This window comes from Sitophilus oryzae, unplaced genomic scaffold (assembly GCF_002938485.1).
Source record: "Sitophilus oryzae breed Bouriz unplaced genomic scaffold, Soryzae_2.0 scaffold_499_pilon_pilon, whole genome shotgun sequence".
Classification (NCBI taxonomy): Eukaryota; Metazoa; Arthropoda; class Insecta; order Coleoptera; family Curculionidae; genus Sitophilus; species Sitophilus oryzae.
Window position 1 is genome coordinate 2336621 of NW_022147083.1, and position 23447 is coordinate 2360067.

The 23447-nt window shown below is 32.4% G+C and overlaps 1 protein-coding gene across 1 annotated transcript in view; it reads right to left on the reverse strand.

Moving 5' to 3' along the window:
* The window catches only part of LOC115886811 (tubulin alpha-3 chain), a 121766-nt gene that overhangs the window by 58090 nt on the left and 40229 nt on the right, over nt 1-23447 (reverse strand). Inside the window, exon 3 of the mRNA XM_030906103.1 lies at nt 6212-6384. Within this exon, the coding sequence (XP_030761963.1) occupies nt 6212-6384 (173 nt within the window). The remainder of the gene's footprint in view (nt 1-6211; nt 6385-23447) is intronic.

Sequence of the window (23447 nt, forward strand, 5' to 3'; positions counted from 1 at the left end):
ATAAATTACATAAATTAGGATTGATTAACGTATTCAATAGTTTTTTGTCACTTCCTGTTTCACCGGAAATGATTACAACTTTTGATTTTTAAATGACACCCTCGGTATTTTTTTTTACTTTATTCGATAGAAAATGATACTCTGAATAGAATGAGATATCATATGTCAACTTTTGCCATTTTCGCATATGGTTTATTTGAAATTGTAACATGCGGTTTATAACGACAGTTTGACTAGAAATGCCAAGTGTGTGGTATCAAATTATTCGTAAAAAATGATTTTTCCAAATATGCTAATGAGCCACCCTCATTCCACTTGAAAAAATTGAGATATGATTAAAAATACAATTTGGGCATCTTTTAACCAGCCAGGGCAAGACACTAAAACATTTAGACGATCAAATGATCGTCTAAATGTTTTTAGTGTCCAAGGCTCCTTGATTAAAAATTAGTGTTTTTAACACATCCATGGCACTCTAGATTCAAATTTAAAATACAATTTGTTTTTGAGCGAATGTGTCAAAAATTGACATATGTCATTCGATTCAGAGGGTTATTTTCTATTGAATAAAGTAAAAAATACAGAGGGTGTCATTTAAAAATCAAAAGTTCTAGTCATTTCCGGTGAAACAGGAAGTGATCAAAAACAATTGAATACGTCATACGTCAGTCTTATTTTATGTCATATACTAACATACCAAATCTCGTTTTTTATATGAAAAATAAAAAAGTTATAGGGGTGAGCTACTTTTGAGATGCACCCTGTATATAGAACAATAAAATATCCTATTTTTTGGCATTGGCCAATTATACAGTTTGGTATTTTAAGCATAATTCAAAAATCAAAAAAAATTATAGAACGTCAAAAAATGAATAATATTTTATAAAGAAAGTAAACCTGGAAATAACGTCAACTTGAAACATTAATTTATAATAAATTAGTTTAGGATAAACAACTTCTGATAAACTAGTTGCGCGAAAAACCCTGTATATTCAATTTATTATTATTTGACAGATTAACTCTAATTTAGCAAAATGAATTGCCATAGTAACATAACTTGTTTTGTTCTTCTAAACTAAGGAAACAGTCAACTATAATAGTAAATCGATGCCACTTGACCGCTATTAACATGCTTTTTGATCCCGCATCCGTTTATGATCAGAAAATCTGATGTAATTAGACATCTTAAAAATGAGATAGCGGTAAGAGTTATATCGGGACTTGTAAAAGGCATTTGGCAGCACTTTAAAATAATTAACCGGAAAATATCAGAGTTAATGAATAATCCACGGTGAGTTTATAAATGCATTCCGGTAGACTGATCACGCCGTTTGCGTTTGCTGTAATGGAAACCACCAATGATGGTGCTGTTGTATATTACGGTATCTATCATTGACCAAATAAAAAAACGGCTTCTGAAAATTCTACTCTATAGTAATTAATGGCTATGTATGATATCGCAAATTCTTAGTGCGGAATTAATACTAAGTTGTTAAGTTAGCTATATTGACATACTAAACTATTATACTACCAGTTTACTATTGCTACCATAAAGTTATTATGTTTTAAAGTTATTCAAATATCAATGCTCTAAAGTTTTTCTATATGACACGTGAATCCTTAAACTTAATACCCCTTTGATTGAGATTTTTTTTATTTTATCATTCATTAAGTATACAGGGTGGCGCACCTCATTCGCCTCGGTTGACTATACGAACAGGAAAGGTGTAGGAAAGGGTAGAAACAAAATATTTTATGGGTATATGTAAGGAAGTAATGTGCACAATTTATATATTTTATACCCAGTGGCGTAGCAAGGCGGGGGCGGTGGGGGCGGTAGGGGCGGTGGGGGCGGTGGAGACGGACAGCCCTGGGCGGCGACCTTCCAAGTACCTACGAGGCGACAAAAAATTGTTATAAGGGCGGCGCGGCGGACTTATTCTGTAGGGGCGGCAAACCTCTCTCCTAGAGGCTCCACGCCCCGGGCGCCCCTAACCCACGCTACGCCACTTTTTATACCAGTTTACTTTTATTTAATTTACCTACAATAGTTTAACAAATAATATTTATTAAATATATGTTTATTATTCTATCAAGAAAATCGAAGAAGTAGTTCTTCGAATTATTTTACGATGACTTGTATGGATTTTCTATAAAAGAGCCAATTACGGGAAATTCATTTTCTGCACTTTCAACGACAGGTTTCTGCCTAATAGGTTTTTCATAAACCACACTACCAGCTCTGCGAAATAGGACAAGAAGTTTTTCAAAGAAACGCTAATCAGGAAGATTCCTATTTGAATATCTTTGAGCATAAGCCCATAAGGCCAAGAAGCAATTTTTCTCACAAAATAATATCACTAGTAACATATCTATTCGTTCCGCCAGCAGATACTGCTTTATTTTTCTTGATAAAATAATGATAACTTACTTATTAAAACTAAAAAATATACTGTTGTAGGTAAATTTAAGTATACTGTTCATCATCATCATCATCATTAGCCGTTTGTCGTCCAACTTTGGACATAGGCCTCTCCCAATTCTCGCCACCGATCTCTGTTCTGTGCTGTGCGTGTCCAATGTAGTCCTGCCACTCTTTTGAAATCATCGTACCATCTCATTTGAGGGCGTCCTCTCATTCGCTGTCCTAAGTATGGCCTCCATCGCTGAATTACCGTGTTCCATCTATTGTCGGATTGTCTAACTGTATGTCCTGCAAAGCTCCATTTCAATCGTGCCGCCCTGGCTGTCACATCCTCCACTTTAGTCCGCATTCTTATCCAGCTATTTCTTTTTTTATCCTTAAGTTTAACTCCTAACATAATTCTTTCCATGGCTCTTTGGGTCCTCGACAGTTTTTCTATATTTGCCTTTGTAAATGTCCATGTTTGGCAGCCGTATGTAAGGATTGGCAATATGCATTGGTTGAAAATTCTGCTTCTCAAATATTGGGGAAATTTCTGATTTTTGAGTATCCACGATAATTTTCCGAATCCAGCCCATGCCAACTTGCTCCGCCTAGTAATTTCGGCCGTTTGGTTTTCTTTTCCTAACTTGATCACCTGTCCCAGGTATATGTATTCTTTAACTGTTTCCAGGGGGGATCCGTTGATCGTCACGTTGTTTTGATTTTCGGTATTTGTCATCATTTTTGTTTTTTGTATATTTATCTTTAGGCCAACATTTTCCGATGCGGTTGTCAGCTGGTTTACCATTGCCTGAATTCCCTCAAAAGTGTCAGTAATTAGGACGACGTCATCGGCAAATCTCAAGTGATTTAGTTTTTTGCCGTTTACATTAATGCCATATTCCGACCAGTCCAGTTTTTTAAAAACATCTTCCATTGCCAAGGTAAACAATTTTGGAGATATCACGTCTCCCTGACGTACTCCTCTCTTAACTTGGATGGGTCTAGTAGTATCTCCTATTTGTATTGTCATTGTTGCGTTCTTGTATATATTATGGATTAAGGTTCTATATCTTGAATCAATTCGGCAGTTGTTCATTGCTTGTTCTACAGCCCATAATTCGACACTGTCAAAGGCCTTTTCATAGTCCACGAAAGCAAAATACATGGGAAGATGATACTCGTTTGCCTTCTCAACCAATACTTTCATAGTCAGCAGGTGGTCTGACGTACTGTATCCTTTACGGAAACCTGCCTGTTCCACCGGCTGGTAGTTGTCGAATTTTGATGTTAGTCTGTTGTTAATGACTTTCATGAAAAGCTTATATACTTGAGAAAGCAAGGATATTGGCCTGTAGTTTTTTATATCACCTCTATCACCTTTTTTGAATAAGAGTACTGTCAGGCTGTTATTCCAATCTCTTGGTATTTGTCCGAGATGTAGACATTCGTTAAATAGCTTTTTTAATATCGGTATCACTATGTCTTTTCCTTCCTTTAGCATTTCTGCTAATACTTCATCTTGGCCTGGTGCTTTATTATTCTTCAGGTTTCTTATGGCTTGTTCAATTTCGAATTCATCTATATCCGGCAGTTCCTCGGATCCAACATTTTCTATTTTCAGTTTTAGTTTTTCTCTTGTAGGGGTGTCTGCATCTTTCTTAGACCTATATAGGTCAGTGTAGAAGTCTTCTACTATTGAGGTGATCTTTTTTTTGTCTCTCTCTTCTTTTCCATTTGGGTATTTTAGAGATATCATTCTTTGGGTTCCAAGTGTTGGTTGTAAGCTTTTTAGACCCCTGTTGCTCTCTATAATTTTCTCCGCTAACGCTTCGTTGTGTTCTTTTAGGTCTTTTTTGACTTCTTTTTTGATGATTTTATTTAGTTCATTATATTCCCCCGTATTCATCCTTCCATTCGTCATGAGTTGCCTCCTTTGATTCATCAGTTGTTTCGTTTCCTGACTTAACTTATTTACCCTAGTTTTTGTCCTGCTAGCGACCTCCAATCCAGCTCTGAGGAGCTCCTTACTTATTCTATCGTTTGTTTCGTCTATATCTTGTCCATCCATTTGTTCTAAATTTATATTATCTTCAAGTGTTCTTCTGAATTCGTTTCCCTGTTTTCTCAGTTTATTTGGATTGATTGAGATTGGGCTTTCTTTTTGAACAGTTGTTTTCGCATTTTTCTTTCATTTATACAGATTTTGGCTCTAACCATCCTATGGTCACTTCCTGTTGTACATCTGTTTATTACTGTTACGTCCTCAAACATCGATTTATTGGTTGTTAAGAGGTAATCTATTTCGTTCTTTGTCATTCCGTCTGGTGAAATCCATGTCCATTTCTTATTTGGTATAAGTATACTGTTATATATTATAAATAATAATGTCCATAAACTAATGTCGACTTTGAAAATAGTTACTAACTGTCACTAGAAAATTGCCATGGCGACACCAGCCATCTTGATCACAATTTTATTTAAAAATCGCTTTTTATTGAAAATCTGAGCTAGATAGGTATAGGACACTCTAATATAGTTTAAAAGAGCATTTAAATCTACTTCGATTTATTTAAAAAAACACAGGGTGTTGCATTTGAAATAACGAAGTTTTTATATAAAATATATTCCTAAAATAGATCAGCAACTTTTAATAGCCCTGCAACGAACCAATATTTTCAATAAAGTTTATTTTCCTACCTTTAAAGTCAGCATAAGAATTAATTCTAAAAAGTATGCAAACTTATATATCTTTAGATATCTCAAAAAATAATGATTTTAAACATATTTAACACTTATAATAAATGCCTTTTTTGGGCCCAAGAATCCAAAAATGAAATAAAATACCGGGTGATCTATAAGAAAAAATATAACTTTGGTATGGATCTTAGTTCTGAAACACCCTGTACATTTCAAAATAATTTTAAATTGTGCATATTACTTCCCTACATATACCCATAAAATTTTACCCATAACATTTTCGTATAATCAACCGAGGCGAATGAGGTGCGCCACCCTGTTACATATTTGTTCAAAAAACGGTTCATCATAGACTTGAAATCTAGGCAAAAAAACTTCGACTAATTCATTATCTGGGATTTAAACATAATATTCTGGATTTAAACATAATATCCGAATATCTATTAATTTTTAAACAAAACTCTCGATCGCTGTCTGCTGAATATATTACATGCCACTTCCACGCCTAGATCATATAATATATGATCTAGGGTTCCGCGCGTATTTTCATTTTTCGATCGAACATTTGAAGCAAAGCAGACATATCTCACCGGCACGAAAAACGGGCATCTTAAAATTTTGATGTATGTATTTTAAAGTTTAATATATTTTACTTTATATTAATTATAATTATAATATATTTTACTTTATTTGACATTTTAGTATGCCTTTCTAAATTAAAAATGAAAATTTCCATCTGTCAAATATACGAGGGAAAACTAAATGTTGATATTTTATAGTGCCTCAAATAAAAAAAGTGTACTATATGCAGAATTTTATGCCGAATCCAATTATCCACAGAAAAATAGAGGGTGCAATTTTAAAAAAAAACTTAAAACTTTCTCATAATTTTTTTTGTGACACGCTGTATACACCAAAATATTTTTTAGAATATGCCCCATGGTTTATAAACCAGGCAACATTAAATTAACATTTATATAGAACTTTTTTTCATATCTTCGACAACAACGACAATATTGGACTTCCTCGCACTAATGTGCTACCCTGTATATAAGTAATCTTAAAATTTTCTCAAAGAAATAGTATTAGTATTTTTAAAATTACCTGTAGCCCTGTGCATTGATCGGCCAATTTTCTGATACGATCTAAAACGACATCCACAATTTCTTTGCCGATAGTGTAATGACCTCTTGCGTAATTATTGGCGGCATCTTCTTTTCCAGTAATCAGTTGCTCAGGATGGAAGAGCTGACGATAGGTTCCAGTACGAACTTCATCTGCAATAAAATATATAAAATATAATTTGCACGGTATTTATATATAGTCATATTAGCGTGGTTGATTCAAAGAGATTATAAAGGATAATATTTCGGAAAAACGAGAGTTTCGTATTTGAGATTTTCACTCTTTTTTATGCAAAATATACGGGCCATGAAAGCGCACGTGCTAGAGTCAAATATGTTTTACACTAAAATTATAATTCTTTATAGAAAATGCCATATATTCTGTTCCTTCAGTGGTTTTGCTGCAAAATTAAAATTTTACGATATTTTAGTTTTACGTAATAAAATTATGAACAAATTTTCTGTCATTAAAACGAATTATATGTTTATTAATTTGATAATAGTTTCGTTTTCATAGATACTTTGCATGAATTTTTAAATGATTGCAGACAAGCACAGAGCGACAATTTGTCAAGAACTGACTCTTCCATGTTGAAATGTATCGGACAAAATTCAGACTTTTTGATGATATGTCTCATTTAACATTTTTAGTTGAAAGTAAAGTTCATGACGTGTTGCAAATAAGTAATGATGAGCAAATTCAAGACCAGAACCAATACCTCCTTGGCCTTCAGGGCCCAGTAGCCAGGTATGTTTTGCACAGGTTAATTCACGGTCATCAGCACATAAGCCAGACGCATAACGCATAGTGGAAGGATACATGCTTGGACTGAAAACCAGAAGCTAATCGAAAAGTTAAAAGCAGACAAAGTATTGGGTTTACCGCTTGAAGCAACAGCTACAAGGTATAACAAAGGTATAGCTTTAACAAAAAATTTAATATAACCACACCGGGAAGGGACTGGAAAAAGGGTGTACACATTCAGGCTAAGGCAACCTGGCACACAGATAGCTCAAGAACGTCGGAAGGCGTAGGAGCTGGAATAGCAGGGCCGAAACAAGGAAGATCTTTCCACGTAAGCCTATCAAGTATAAGTCACAATTTTCCAGGCAGAAATAACAGCAATCCACTATTGTATAGAAGAAATAATAAGGCAGCAAAGTTCGGTGGCCATCTTCATAGACCGCCAAGCTGCGCTAAAGGCGCTCGATTTCACGGAGGTCAATTCTAGACTAGTGTGGCACTATGTGCGTACTTTGAATACTTTAGGTGAACGTAATATTGTTACGTTGGCCCGAGTACCAGGGCACGAGGGTAATGCAAAGGCAGTTAACGCAAGGGTAACGCACAGGCAGATAAAAGGGCCAAGTAAAGCTCATCAATGTCATTCATAGGCCCAGAATCCTTCTGCGGCTTTGTAAAAACAATCACGATAATGGCTACGGAACAATGGATGTCCAACAAATCTCTAGAATGGTGGAGAAACTCACCAGTGCAAAGACAGACGAAAAAATTCATAGTAAAATATTTACCAACATTTCAGGTAGACCTAAGAAAGTCAAAGCTGTAGTGGGTCTACTAATAGGGCATTGTAAGCTGAATAGGCATCTCAACAAGCTAATGGGGTTGACGGATGAAGCCATGTGTAGGTTCTGCCAATCTGAAGAAGAAACGACAGAGCACATTCTAAACCTGGCAAATGTGCGGTTCTCGGTAATCGGCAATGATAGGTCATTGCCAGGGAGCTACATGGAGGGTTCAGTCTCCAAGTTGTTAGGATTTGTGAAAAATATAGGGCTGGAGAATGCAATCTAAGGATCAGAAGAGGACCACAATAGATCTGAGAAGATCGCAGTGGATGAGGCCGATCTCTGATCTAATTTGCAGGGTCCATATATACTGATCTTGTGTCAAGGCACTTGCAAGTTTTGCTTTTTTTACACTTCCTACATAGAAAATCTATATATATAAATCTGACTGTCCTGACTGATACTGACTCATCAACGCCCAGACCAAACCCTTGACCCTAGAAAGCTGAAATTTTGCACAGGGGTTCCTTTTATGATGTTTACGTAAGATAAGAAAGGATTTTTAAAAATTCATCCCCTAAGGGGGTAAAAAGGGGGGTGGAATATTACAATATTTTTTATTTAAAAAACGGTCAAGTTTCCGAAAAACGCTGAAACACGTATATTTTATTTTCTTTTTTACATATTTTCAGATTTTTTAAAAATGTATACAGGGTGTTTGAAAAAATCTGGTCATTGATTAATCACGATCCTGCTTAAAGCGCTTGACGTAAAAAGCTGATTTTTGGAAAACGGATTAACTTTAGGGTGTAGAGGTTCGATAAGAAGGGATTTTTCGAAACTCGAATTCTAAGGGGTGAAACCGCCCTCAAATATTAGAATATTTTTTATTTAAAAACGCCAAGTTTCCGAAAAACGCTGAAACACGTATATTTTATTTTCTTTTTTTACATATTTTCAGATTTTTTAAAAATGTATACAGGGTGTTTCGAAAACTCTGGTCATTGATTAATCACGATCCTGCTTAAAGCGCTTGACGTAAAAAGCTGATTTTTGGAAAACGGATTGACTTTAGGGTGTAGAGGTTCGATAAGAAGGGATTTTTCGAAACTCGAATTCTAAGGAGGTGAAACCACCCCTCAAATATTAGAATATTTTTTATTTAAAAACCGGTGAGTTTTTCGGAAAAACTCTTAAACATGTATATTTTATTTTGTTGTTTTACATATTTTAAGGTTTTTTAAAAATTTATACAGGGTGTTTCATAAAATATAACCATTGAGTAATCACGATTCTACTTAAACTGCTTGACGTTTAAAGCTGATTTTTGGCAAACGGATTGACTGTGGGGTTGAGGTTCGATAAGGAGGGGTTTCTCGAATCTCAAATTCCAACAGGATGAAAACGTCCCTCAAATATTACAATATTTGTTATTTAAAAATTATTTATTATTTATTTGTTATTTTTTAAAAAATCATACAGGGTGTTCCAAAAAGTTGGGTAATTGATTAATCACGATTCTGCTTAAACTGCTTGACGTAAAAAGCTTATTTTTGGCAAACGGATTTTTCGAAAGTCAAATTCCAACGAGATGAAACTACCCCTCAAATATTATACCAAGTTATATAATAATATCGCCATATTGTTTTTTCTCATGCTGACATAAATGTAAGAAAAGTTTATCTTAGTTTGTATGTTAATGGAAATTCTTGCTTTGCTTGATCATCACCATTACAAATTATTAATCCGACGCGAACGAAGTCGCGGGTACACACTAGTTTTTAATAAATGGTATTTTTAGTAGTTAAATGCAAATAAAACTTGAACCCTTGTTCATATTCCTATACGGGTCTGAGTCATGGACCGTCAAGAGTATTTGAGATGTGCTGAGCTGGAGGAGAATGCTCCGTATCCCATGGACAGCTCGAAGAACGAACCAGTCAATTTTCAATGAACTCGGCATCACAGATCGATTATCCACCATCTGCCGTAGACGCATCCTGCAAATACTTCGGTCATAACACTCGCAGAGGTGAAGACAACCTTGAAAAATTCATAGTACAAAGCAAAGTAGAAGACCGAAGACCCAGAGGACGATCATCATCAAGATGGCTTGACCAAATAGCAAATATTACAGGTCAGCCATTTCAATCAAATCTCCGAGAGGCGGAAAGGTAGATCAAAATCACCAGCTGCACATAGCCATAATGTCACGGTTCTTCAGACATGAAGAGATGACGAAGAAAAAGAAAACTTTAAAGCAATATATTATCAGAATATTTGTCTGACTAAAATTTATATTTTTCGATATATTATATATTGAATCAGCACTTCTTTCTTTGAAATTATACAATAGTCGGAAAAACACTATTTGTAATATATTAAAACCATAATTTTAAACAAATAAGTAATAAAAAATGTGAAAAAGAATGCAAAACCGCCCAAGAATCTTGCATTCGAGATCATGAAAATTGATTATCGTTTGATTATTTCTTCTAGACCTTTTGACTCATATTTTTTATGTAAAAAATTATCGAAATACTTCTTTCACGGTACTAAAACGAAACCTGTGTTCCAACTGAAAGAACTGTCGGTATTTCACGGATGTTTGATATTCGAATTTGTGGAGCACTGTGGAGCAGATATAACTTTTTTACGGATGATTAGCGTTGACAATGTAAGAGGAAATAGGCAATAATAACTGAACCACTTAATATCCTTTGGATAGAACATCAATGTCGGTGATATTTTCCATTGATGATTGATATGATTTTGTTATCAGACAATATTTGTCTGAACATCGTTTAAAAATGTTAGCCAATAAAATATTTCCTAACTTACAGTATGTGCCAAACAGAAAATATTATTGATATATTGAAAATACAGTATGGTCGAAAATAAACCGGCCGGCGCGGCGTCAGTGATTACTATGAAATAAAAATCTCTGTCATTTTATATATAAAATTATATGGGGACTGTCATCGATCGTCATTCCCAAGTGTGTGAAAACGTTTTATATTTTTTTAACCTTTCTATAACTAGCGTCAATTTTTGACTAATTTTATGTCAGTTTTTAGTAAATGACGTTTAGAGATTGACCTCGCCAAAATTATCACAATTGTCATCCCCCCTATAATCTTATAATTAACGTTAGTAGTGCGTGAGATTATTTTTCAATTGTGGGTGTTTACAAATGGTACATGTTTATAAAAGTTTATAATAAAGTGTATTTAAAAGCACAAGATGCAACGGCACAAAATGATGAAGTTCAAGGAATATCAAGGAATTGTAATATCAAGGAGGATCAAAAAATTGTCAAAACTCCACTATTAGCACTAGATCTCTAACGACACAAATAGAAGTTGCCCACAGCAAAGCTTGTACAGGATATCCCATTTTAGTTGAAATCATATGGTATCTCCGTTATTCGTGAAGATAGAAGGGTGCGGTTTGCACAAACCTGTGCCACTTTTTTGTCAAACGGAAGATGCCGTAAACAAAATTTTCATAGCCCTCTTCGTTTCTGAGCTACAGGGTCTTTTTGAAAATTTTGCTATTTGGGACACCCCCTGTATCTCCGTTATTATGGATGATATCGAAAAGGTGAAAACTGGTTCTTGTAGAACTTTTTACGTAGAATACAGTGGCCTAGTCTATTTTTCTACGAAAAAAATATTTATTTAAAAATATGAACTAAAGTTATGTTTTTTCAAATGGAACACCCTGTATATTTATAAATCATATGATACGCCTTGCAATCAGCTTCTCAAATTATATATATATATATATATATATATATATATATATATATATATATATATATATATATATATATATATATATATATATATATATATATATATATATCTCATATTATATATATATCGATCCAAATCAACACTGGCGCCTCTAATGCTTGCACGAGGATTGTTACGAAAATATTCTAATATTTCCTCATTCCGCCTATTTATTCAATGTTCCGGCCTTCTGTTTTTTAGTAAGTATTTTGACACACAACCAGTTTCATTAAAAACTCTATTTATTCGTTGAACCGTGCTTCTACTTACTGCAGGTCTGTCGGGATGTCTGTTGTTAAATTCTCTGGCAGCTTCTCCTGCTTGAAGATAGTTATCACCCACTAAACGAATCATTTCAATTTTATCCCTAATATTTAATTGTTCCATAATGCAAATAATATTTCTTGATACAACACTTTTCTGCGTGCTATTAAATTAATATTCAATTCTACGCTGCAAGAATTGACAGCTAATAAAACCCATTGTTGTGGATTGTTTTTTTCAAGGGTTACGTTATAACTCATCGTTAAATTGGCAAAAATAGGGAATTATTTAATTTAACTGCAGAATTATTAATAATTAATATTTTTAAACGAAATTTGGTACAGAACTGTTTTGAGGGATGCCGAATGTAGGGGTGTACTCAAATTTTTTGAAAAAAAATCGCTAATATGATTTTGCAAATTTTTCACCACAAAAACTTTATTAAGTAGGCCTTGTTTTTTGTGAAATAACATGACATTGAGCTCTAAAGTACATTTTTTGAAACTTTATATTTGAAAAAAAAATCATCAAAATCGGACTATAAACACAGATTTTATGGAGGGTGCCGGTCTTGAGTGGGTCACACTGTATATATATATATATATATATATATATATATATATATATATATATATATATATATATATATATATATATATATATATATATATATATATATATATATATATATATATATATATATATATATATATATATATATATATATATATATATATATATATATATATATATATATATATATACAGTATTATTTTTATATATATATATATATATATATATATATATATATATATATATATATATATATATATATATATATATATATATATAGTAGGCCGTGATAAATAACAAACTCAAAATGGTATAGACATACACATATTAAAATTTTATTCACAGAATTTATTATAATAGAATGGGTTTGCAAATATCTAAAAGCTTTTATTATTAAAACATTTGAGGTGTTCGACATCGTATTAGTTGCCACGATATATATATTTCATATTTCAAAAATCCCCAAAATTAGAAATCGAGAATGGACAAATCAGGGAGCGGGGAATCAGGGAGACCATCATTAGGGTACATTGGTTCCAATTCATTGATCTGAGAAATAATAATTTAACAAAATTCTAATATTTTCGTTGTAAGTTAAGTTGTGAGGGGGAGCCGCATCTTGCTGAAAGTATATTTTACGTAAATTAGCTAAAAGAATGTTTAAAAGTTTCGATACGATAGCTTCCAAGATTTACAAATAGCGGTAGATATTTAAGTTTCCCTAATATACAAAGAATTAATAATTAGTGGCTCTCAAAATACAACAAGAGGGAGATAGCAGTATTACTTTTAATATTTTTTTAATTTCTTTTATTATCAATCATGGCCTACTAATAAATATGATCTTTTAATATATTTTTTTAAATATTGCATTAAATAATGAAAATAAATATAGAGTGTTATATACTTTTGAGAAGCTTATGGCAAGTCAGATCATATAATTTATAAATACACAGGGTGTTCCATTTAAGAAAACATAACTTTAGTTCATATCTTTAGAAATATTATTTTCGTAGAATAACAGACTACGCCACTGTATTCTACGTAAAAAGTTCTACAATAAACAGTTTTCACCATCTCAATACCTTTAACTATAACAGAGATACAGGAGGTGTCCCAAATTGCAAAATTTTCAAGAAGACCCTGTAGCTCAAAAACAAAGAGGGCTATGAAAATTTTGTTTACGGCTTCTTCCGCTTAACAAAAAAGTGGCACAGGTTTGTGCAAACCGCACCCTTCTATCTTCACGAATAACGGAGATACCGTATGATTTCAACTAAAATGGGACACCCTGTACAACACTTACAGGACAAGAACAATTATTATATTCTAACCTTATCAACAACTAAGTGTCATAACCATATTATGATTATACATATAGAGAAGTTGAATTTTGTCAGTGGCTTTTACATGAACAAAATAAATATAAAATTTTACTAAATTTAGGTATATGGCTATAACGAGATAGCAATGTCCAATCTATTGCATCTTTGTAAAATACTGCACCAAGTGCTATAAAATACCTGTGTTTGCACCAAATGTGTATTACCTTACTAACGAGCCGCCAGTGGCTTCAAGACAAAAACCCGACTGGGTCAGTATCTTTTTTCCGGCCATAGTCGACTGGCTAGTCGCTCATGCCTCACCTTAAAAACGATTAAATTACGGGATATCCGGGGAGATCATGCGACGTAATAATATCCCCTAAAGGGCGGAATGGTAAATTAAAAAGGCAGGTACGGACGGTGTCGTGCACCTTAACACGGTGATATGACTGCATACAATATGCCCGGATACTAAAACAATGACAAATTTGTGCTTTTTTAAAGCTTTATTATAGAGCAAATAATCATTACTAATAGACTGGACAAAATGTATTAATAATCAATATGATTAAAAAAAATGACTTCACAATGATCTTTGAAATGCCAACCGAGGATAAACCTGTCTAGCTGACATCTATACCTATGCCTCTCAAAAGTGGCTCACCCCTATAACTTTTTATTTTTTTAGAAAAAAAACGAGATACGGTATATTGATATATGACATAAATTAGGATTAATTGACGCATTCAATTGTTTTTGGTCACTTCCTGTGTCACTGGAAATGACTACAACTTTTGATTTTTAAATGGCACACTCGGTATATTATTACATTATATATATTATATATTATATAATACATTATATATAGTATATATTATGTTACTTTATTCGATAGAAAATGGCACTCTGAATAGAATGACATATCATATGTCAACTTTTGACAATTTTCGCTTAAAACAAAATCGTATTTTAAATTTCAATCTAGAGGGCCATGACTGTATTAAAAACACCAATTTTTAATCAAGGAGCCTTATAAAAATATATTTGGTAGTCTAATGTTTTTCGTGTCTTGTCCTGGCTGGTTAAAAGATGATCAAATCGTATTTTTAGTCATATCTCATTTTTTTTCAAATGGAACAAGATTGGCCATTAGCATATTTGGAAAAAGTATTTTTTTACGAATCATTTGGTACCACACACTTGGTATTTTGGATTAAATTGGCGTTATGAACCGCATGTTACAATTTCAAATAAACCATACGTGAAAATGTCAAAAGCTGACATATAATATATCTTTTTATTCAGAGTGTTATTTTCTATCGAATAGAGTAAAAAATACGTCATTAAAAGAGAGCGTCATTAAAAATCAAAAGTTGTAGGCATTTCCGGTGAAACAGAAAGTAACCAAAAACATTTGAATACGTCAATCAATGCTAATTTATATCATATACTGACTTACCAAATCTCGTTTTATATCTGAAATTAATAAAAAAATTATAGGGGTGTGCCACTTTTGAGACGCACCTGGTATGTTTTAATTTACCGAATGCCATTCTTGACAAACCTATTCTTCGTTGGATTTCGTGCGTCTGATTATCCCTTCTAATGCCGATATACAAGAAGATTTTTTTACGTAAAAACATAGGAAATGTATATTTTTCTCTCGGCAGCGTAATAAAAACATGCAGGTAGCGACCCTTATAAGTCATACTAACATCGAAATCGAATTTCTCATATCAAGAAACACCCATACGTCAATTTTCATCCAAATATCGATGTTACATTACTACAGAAATTATTTGAAATAAAAACGAAATAAAAATGAAACTTCTACACCCTGCACCCTGTATATTTGAAACGGAGCATTTTAGAACAAAAACCATTTTACTTATTTTCATCTGCAGAATATATTGCCAATTTATTATGTTTAACATGCTTTCTAGCACTGCAACGAATAGTTAAGGGGACAGTATGTCGCCTTGTCTTATCCCTATGTGTCTTACCTATCAGTTTTTTAAATCTTCGTGTTTGGCATTCTTATTAAGAAACATAACTAACAGATCGGAACTATATTTACAATATAATAGTGAGAAAAATTACACACATCACATCTCACTAAGCTAAAATTACTTAATATTTAAAAATGTTGCTATAGTACGGTTTTTTTATATATCTATCTTAACGACAAAAAAATATAAATAATTAAAAAGTTACATTCGTTGAGCTTAACTTAATTATCTGCCCTACTTTATAATAAGAATAATAACTAATATTTTAGAAACACGAATATGTAAAACGACGCAATGCAGAAAAAATTTAGGCCGCGTTGTGGTAACTTTTGTTAACCCTTCAAGCTTCAAGTTTCCAGCCTTATTTGTCTAATATATTTGCTTATATTTATGTTTTTATATTTATACAGGGTGAGTCTTAAACGAGTGCAAATATTTTCAGTACTGGTACATCTCGATAAAAGATACATACATATTTTCTCTTTACAGTTTTTCAAATAAGTGCAAAATAACCGAGATATTTTACTTTGAATATTTCCAAAAAAAAAATTCTTTTTCGCTTACATTTTGAAAACCGCTGGATATTTTCTGGGTTTTCTTTTTTGTAAATTTAATCTACTACCTATATTCCCATATTATGGAGATATTATGTTTTTTCAAAAAAAAAATTCGAGAAAAAATCTTCATAGACGTGTTTGTGGGGTCGAAATATACCACCCCTAAAAAATTTTGCACTTATTTAAGATTTAGCCTGTTAATTTTTTACAGTATTGATTGACAGATTTAATTCATTGATTATTAGTACACATTTAATTGATTGAGGCATTCAATTGTTTTCGGTCACTTCCTGTTTCACCGGAAATTACTACAACTTTTGATTTTTAAATGGCACCCTATTTTGTTACATTATTCGATAGAAAATGACACTCTGAATAGAATGACAAATGATATGTCAACTTTTGACATTTTCGAATATGGTCAATGGGCAATTCGAATTGGCAATTGGAATTGCAACATGCGACTCATAACGACAATTTGACTCGAAATACCAAGTGTGTGATTTATTTGTAAAAAAAAACGTTTTCTCCAAATATGCTAATAAACCACCCTCGTTCCATTTGAAAAAATTGAGATATGACTAAAAATACGATTTGAGCATCTTTTAACCAGCCAGAAGAAGACACTAAAAACATTACATGATCAAATCTATTTTTCCCAGGCTCCTTAATTAAAAATTAGTGTTTTTAATACAACCATGGGGCACTGTAGATTGAAATTAAATATACAATTTTGTTTTAAGCGAAAATATCAAAAGTTGACATATATGATATGTCATTCTATTCAGAATGCCATTTTCTATCGAATAAAGTCAAAAAAATCTGTGGATGCCATTTAAAAATCAAAATTTGTAGTCATTTCCGGTGAAACAGGATCCGAATTTATATCATATAATCCTAATTTATATCATATAATCCTAATTTATATCATATAATCCTAATTTATATCATATACCTAATCTCGTTTTTTATCAGAAAAAATAAAAAAAGTTATAGGGGTGAGCCACTTTTGAGCACCCGGTATGATATTGCCTTTGTTATAAATTAATTCTTACTCATAGTAATATTCGAAATTAATTTATTAACGATATATACAAAGAATGTAAATCTAAAGTATTCGTTCAGTCAATAATAAATGATAATATGTGTTTCATCCATAGATTTAAAAGTTTCATCTACGAGTATTATAAACGCTGCAATTCCTATACTTTTCAATCCAGTTATTTTCTTGTCGAGACTCAATTGAGCATTTATCAGATGAAGCGTAAAAGATCTATTGGCTACCGATAGGAACGGCAATAATTTGATATTCATTTGTTACTTTTTCTTCTTTAAAGTTACATTCGTCACAGTATTATTAGATACGGTAGATTAATAGACAATATAGCTTATAATTGTCTTCTAGACCATAGTAAGTATGTGTGTATGCTTCATTACAGTATACCGGGTGCGTCTCAAAAGTGGCTCACCCCCTATGACTTGTTTATTTTTTCAGATAAAAAAACGAGATTTGGTATGTTAGTAAAATATGACATAAATTAAAACTGATTGACGTATTTAATTGTTTTCGGTCACTTTCTGTTTCACCGGAAACGACTACAACTTTTTATTTTTTAATAGCACTATCGGTATTTTTTTTTTACTTTATTCGATAGAAAATGACACTCTGAATAGAATGACGTATCACATGTCAACTTTTGACATTTTCGCATATGGTTTAATTGGAAATTGTAACACGGGGTCCATAACGATATTTTGACTTAAAGTACCAGGTGTGTGGTATCAATTTATTCGTAAAAAAATGCTTTTTCCAAATATGCTAATAAGCCACCCTCGTTCTATTTGAAAAAAATGACATATTGATGAAAAATACGATTGGGGCATCTTTTAACGGGCCAGGACAAGACACGAAAAACAGTAGACAATCAAATTTTTTTCCAAGGCTCCTTAATTAAAAATTAGTATTTTTAACACAGCAATGGCACTCTAGATTGAAATTTAAAATACGATTTTCTTAAGCGAGAATGTCAAAAGTTGACATATCGTCAGTGAAACGTGATAACCTGCTAATTCCATTTTTTATGTTAATACGTTTTTTTATACCATTAGACAGAGAAAAAAATACTCTATAAGAAGGGAAAGCAAATACATTTTTTCCCATTAAAAAAATTTTGCTATTTTAACTCAATAATATCTGCTAACTCCCAGTGATCTAAAACAGCCACCGAAATGCTGCTATGTCCGTAATTTCCATTACGATCACGCTAAAGCAAACACACGGATTCTTACTTCTTACTTGTATGTTTATTTAGTACAGTACATCGATCCAGGGTCGCACTAAGCCAAAGAGGTCCGGGTGGCAATGTAAGGAGGGGCCACTGTGGATTTTTTTGTGTATTTTTTCGCCTTACGTTTTGGTTAATTTTTTCCTATTATATACAGGGTGAGTCTTAAATAAGTGCAAATATTTTTAGGGGTAGTATATTTCGACCCAAGAAACACTATTATGAGGTTTTTTGAGCGATTTTTTTTTGAAAATAAAAAAAAATTTGAAAATTTGGAATTTTTTTTAAAAAAATTTTGGAAATTTGTTTAATTTTTAGTTTTAACATATTTTCTTTGTAATGTGGCATCAAAGGTAGTAGATTAAATTTACAAGAAAGAAAATCGAGTGATTCTCAAAATTTTAGAAAAAAATTGGAAATTTTAAAAGTGAAATAACTCGGTTGTTTTGGATTTATTTGAAAAAACGGTAAAGTGAAAATATTATGTTTCTTTTATCGAGATTTACCAGCCCTGAAAATATTTGCACATATTTAAGACTCACCCTGTATAGAAATCAGGGAACTACTCCAATGCAAGGTAAACCAATGCAATGCAAATGCCATAATGCAATGCAAAACCAAATATTGTTAAGAATAAATAATGAACTATAAAGGGGGCCCGCGAAGGCCTGGTTCCCTCTAATAATTATATATATAATATGGCCAGTCCGACCCTGCGTCGATCCGTTCTGTAAATACGGGGTATCCGTAGAGGGTAAGGGGAAAAACGAAATTCTCTATATACGAGCAATTCATCGGCGTGCTATAAATAGTTTAAATAACCATTATTTACTTGTACAAGAATTTCTATAATACCTAATCAGTTTTATTTTTTTCAACGCTTTTCCACGTAAATGATACATAATCTTTATCAAAATTAAAAAAATAAGGAGAAAAGTAATAAAAATTTAGTAAAATCGCGCTGTTTTCATCCAATAATGACCACACTGTTTTCCAAGCTCGGTCTACTACCGTTGTAAAAAAATAGGAAGGATTCTACCATATCTTCTAAGAATTATAAGTTTAATTTTTAAATTATTTTCATATTCATTAAGTCCAAAATTCTGCTACTGCCGTTCTTTAAAAATGCATTAAAAATTTATTCGTTTTTGGACTTGTATGTTTTGCTTCTAGACCGACGATATTATAAATATATGGTTACGAATATCATATTTTTTAAATTTAATTGATTATTTCTAAACCTGTTTAGGTAATATTCAATTCCATTTTCAAAATTTTAAAAAATAAAGGTTGCTATCTCCAGAAATATAATTTTATTTCTTATTTCTGCAAGACGAATATCTGCTATCTCCCTATTGTGTCTGAAAAAAATTAAGTAACACGAAGTATTGAGTTTTATTGTTCCCCAGCAAATAAAATGCTTATTTCTTTATCATATTAACGAATGAAAATACTTCCTACATGTGTACATATTTTTTGTACCGTTTTTTTGCTCTCCTGTAAAATTAGGAATAATGGAGTTAGCAGTTTATCAGATTTCATCGACGATATGATATGTCATTCTATTCAGAGTGTCATTTTCTATCGAATAAAGTAAAAAAATACCGAGAGTGCCATTTAAAAATCGAAAGTTGTAGTCATTTCCAGTGAAACAGGAAGTGACTAAAAACAATTGAATACGCCAATCAATCGTAATTCATGTCATATACTAACATACTCAAGCTCGTTTTTTATCTAAAAATAAAGAAGTTATAGGGGTGAGCCACTTTTGAGACGCACCCGGTATACATCCTATAAAAAAAATCTGAATGAATTTCCTACATACTACATTGATCAATACATACAAGGTGTCCCATTATACCATGGACATAGAACTACTAAGTATTTTTGGAATCAAAATAAGTTCATTGGACACAATTACTTCTATACAAAAGTGCTTCGTTTGTCCGTTAGATGGCATAAAATAACAGCGATCTTCATTTCATAGCCATCGCTGATGTCGATTTGTTTTTCGATCATAGTGTAGCATTTATAGTATTATGCTCATAGCTGTTAATTGTAATAAGTCTTTATTTTAAGAATAAGTAAAATATGTACTTACTTCGAATAGTATAGTAATGAATACACTTTAAAAATATCTTCTAATTTAAAATTCTTATAACGAATCTTTTAACGTAAATTTTTTTGTTCAGATTTTTGCTTAATATATTTTCCCCTTATTAATAATTTACAAAAACACGTCGTTCAATCAGATACCACGTTATATCAATCTCATCTCACAATAGATTGAAAAGAATTCGAGAGCAGCAGCTACGTTTTGTAATTCCCATTAGTACTCTTAGTCTGCTTTCTTTTCTTCTGCATTATTTCTAAAATAGTTTGGTCGTTGTGCGCTTCTCCGCGAATTTGTAATTGGCGGTGCAACAGAAATAGCGTGACAACCAAAGTTGATCCGACGCGAATAAAATATTTATGGTGGTCGTTCACCCTCGTTCTACGGGAAATTGCGAGAATAGTTTTAAATAACGGATGCACCCAAAAATGTCAGAATACCGGCAAAACCGTCCTGCAATTATACGATAACGTATCTTCGGAGATGTATATGCTTAAAAACGGATTAATGACTTCTTTCGCACGCTAACCTGGAAATTTTAATTTTTTAAACTTTAATTTTAAGGTGTACTTTACAGTAACACTAATAGATTAGCAGAGTTTTCCACTAATTTTATATATTTTACTTTAAATATTTTTTTTTCCTTAAACGATTTTAAAGATGTCATCCACAGAGGCAAATCCCTCAAATGGCAATGGACAAGGCACCTGGCAGGAAGAACGGAAAATATATGGACCATAAGAATTACAGCACGGTACCAGAGAAACTTAAAATTTAAGTCTTTGTGATTTAAACTTTTATTTCGAAATAAAAAATGATTTAAGTCATTACAGTACGTCTGTCCGTTCTGTAGCTACGGGGTATCCGTGAGAGGGGAAACGATATTCTCTCGATGTTTTTCGTAAAAAATTAGACGACGCGTCCAATCAATAAAAGTTCGACAAATTTGCAAGTAGACAATAAAATGAGTGGGCGCCGGAGCGATTTGCGGTGACGTACTCGTCAAGTCAACGTATAGAATATATTGCTGTTTATTTAAATGTTTTTTGTACACATTACTTTCATAGACACAGATCCAGCAGACGTACTGTAAAAAGATTTATGTCTTTTTATAAAAGGCTTTTTCAGATTTTTATATATTTTTATGATAAATTTTTAACCGCAGCATTCCTTGTGCAACTGTTAGGCGGCAGTTAAGCAGCAGAATAACAAAAATACCACTAGCAAATACAACGTTAGTTTTTCGGAACTGATTTTGATTATATGTCGTGTTATACGTGCGTAGTGAGTCTGTAGCCTTTCAAGTGAATCTCCGACTCCGTTATGTAGCCAGAAAGACGAACGAAAGGAATTTATCTCGAATATATTGGAGAGTACCTTAAAATCCTCCAGCCCTTAACTTATACCATCGATATATTATATAGTGATCAAAACACATCACCCCATTTTAATAGACATGTATTGGATGACGTCTAAACTCTAATGGTAATAAGTATGTACTACAAAATTAGTTAAATTTTATAAAAAAAATATTTTTCCGTTTGTAGTTGTTCTGAAAATGATTTCAGTAGCTTAAATGCTGAAGTCATGATTACTAAATCTCGCTTAAGATGGGCTGGCCACGTATGCAGGATGCAAGAAAACCGCCTACCGAAATCTCTTCTTTACGGAGAAATTGTAGAGGGTAAGAGGAAACCGGGTGGACAACTCAAAAAGATACAAGGATGTTTTCATGAAAACTTAAAGGGGATTAGTATGCAGCATCAGTGGGAGGAACAATAGAACGCAATGGAGAAGAATTGTAAACTCAGTTAACAGCGACAACCAAAAAGTAAAGAGGCAACAAAGTAATGAGATTTTTGAATGTCCGGAGTGCGGAAGAAAGATAACATCACGTATCGGCTTGTTACTTGATAACATCACGTAACAAGCTTTTCAGTCACAGAAAAGCTCATGACAGGAAACGCCTTGCGTAACCATCTTCTGATGCGTGTTAAATACTCGTCAGCGAGTAATGGCAGTAAGTAAGTAAGTAATGTTTCGAAAATTAACCCGTTTTATCGTCGCGTCGGTGAAATATGATAAACTGCTAACTCCATTATTCCTAATTTTAGAGAAAAGAAAAGAAACGGTACAAAAAATATGTACAGGGTGAGTCAAATTCGACGCTTTTAAATGGAAACACCCTTTTCTATAGGAGATAGACAAAAACTAATATCGGTGTCTGGAGCTCAATTTTTGTCAAAAACATGATGGTGAAAACCGCATATCGATATCTGTTACCGTTTCGGAGTTACGGGGTGTTTTTCAAAAATATGCATTTTTAACAAATCGCTGTAACTTTTTTGCTATGGAAAATTTTGTATTTTTATGAAAACATTTCCAAAGCACTTTTTTACGTAGAATTTAATGGTTTAAGTATATTTTTTTTAAAATTAGTAATTTAAGAGTTATCAACAGAAATTTTTTTTTTTATATGGGACACCCTGTATATTTTTAATTTATTGAAAAGAATTTAAAATTACCTTTCCAAAAATATAACACACTTGGTATTTTGCTCGATTCCTTTTCGAGATATAGAGTATATAAAAATTCGTCCGCCTTAAATAAGTAGGCTTTGAACGGCACCGGCTGTAATGCAAAAAAATTCTAGCTCTGAGCATCAATTAAAGCGAAAATAATATTTGCTATGAGAGATGCAGAATTTTATAACAATTTAAAATATATTTAACCAACATCAACACATTTAAACTATATCTAATA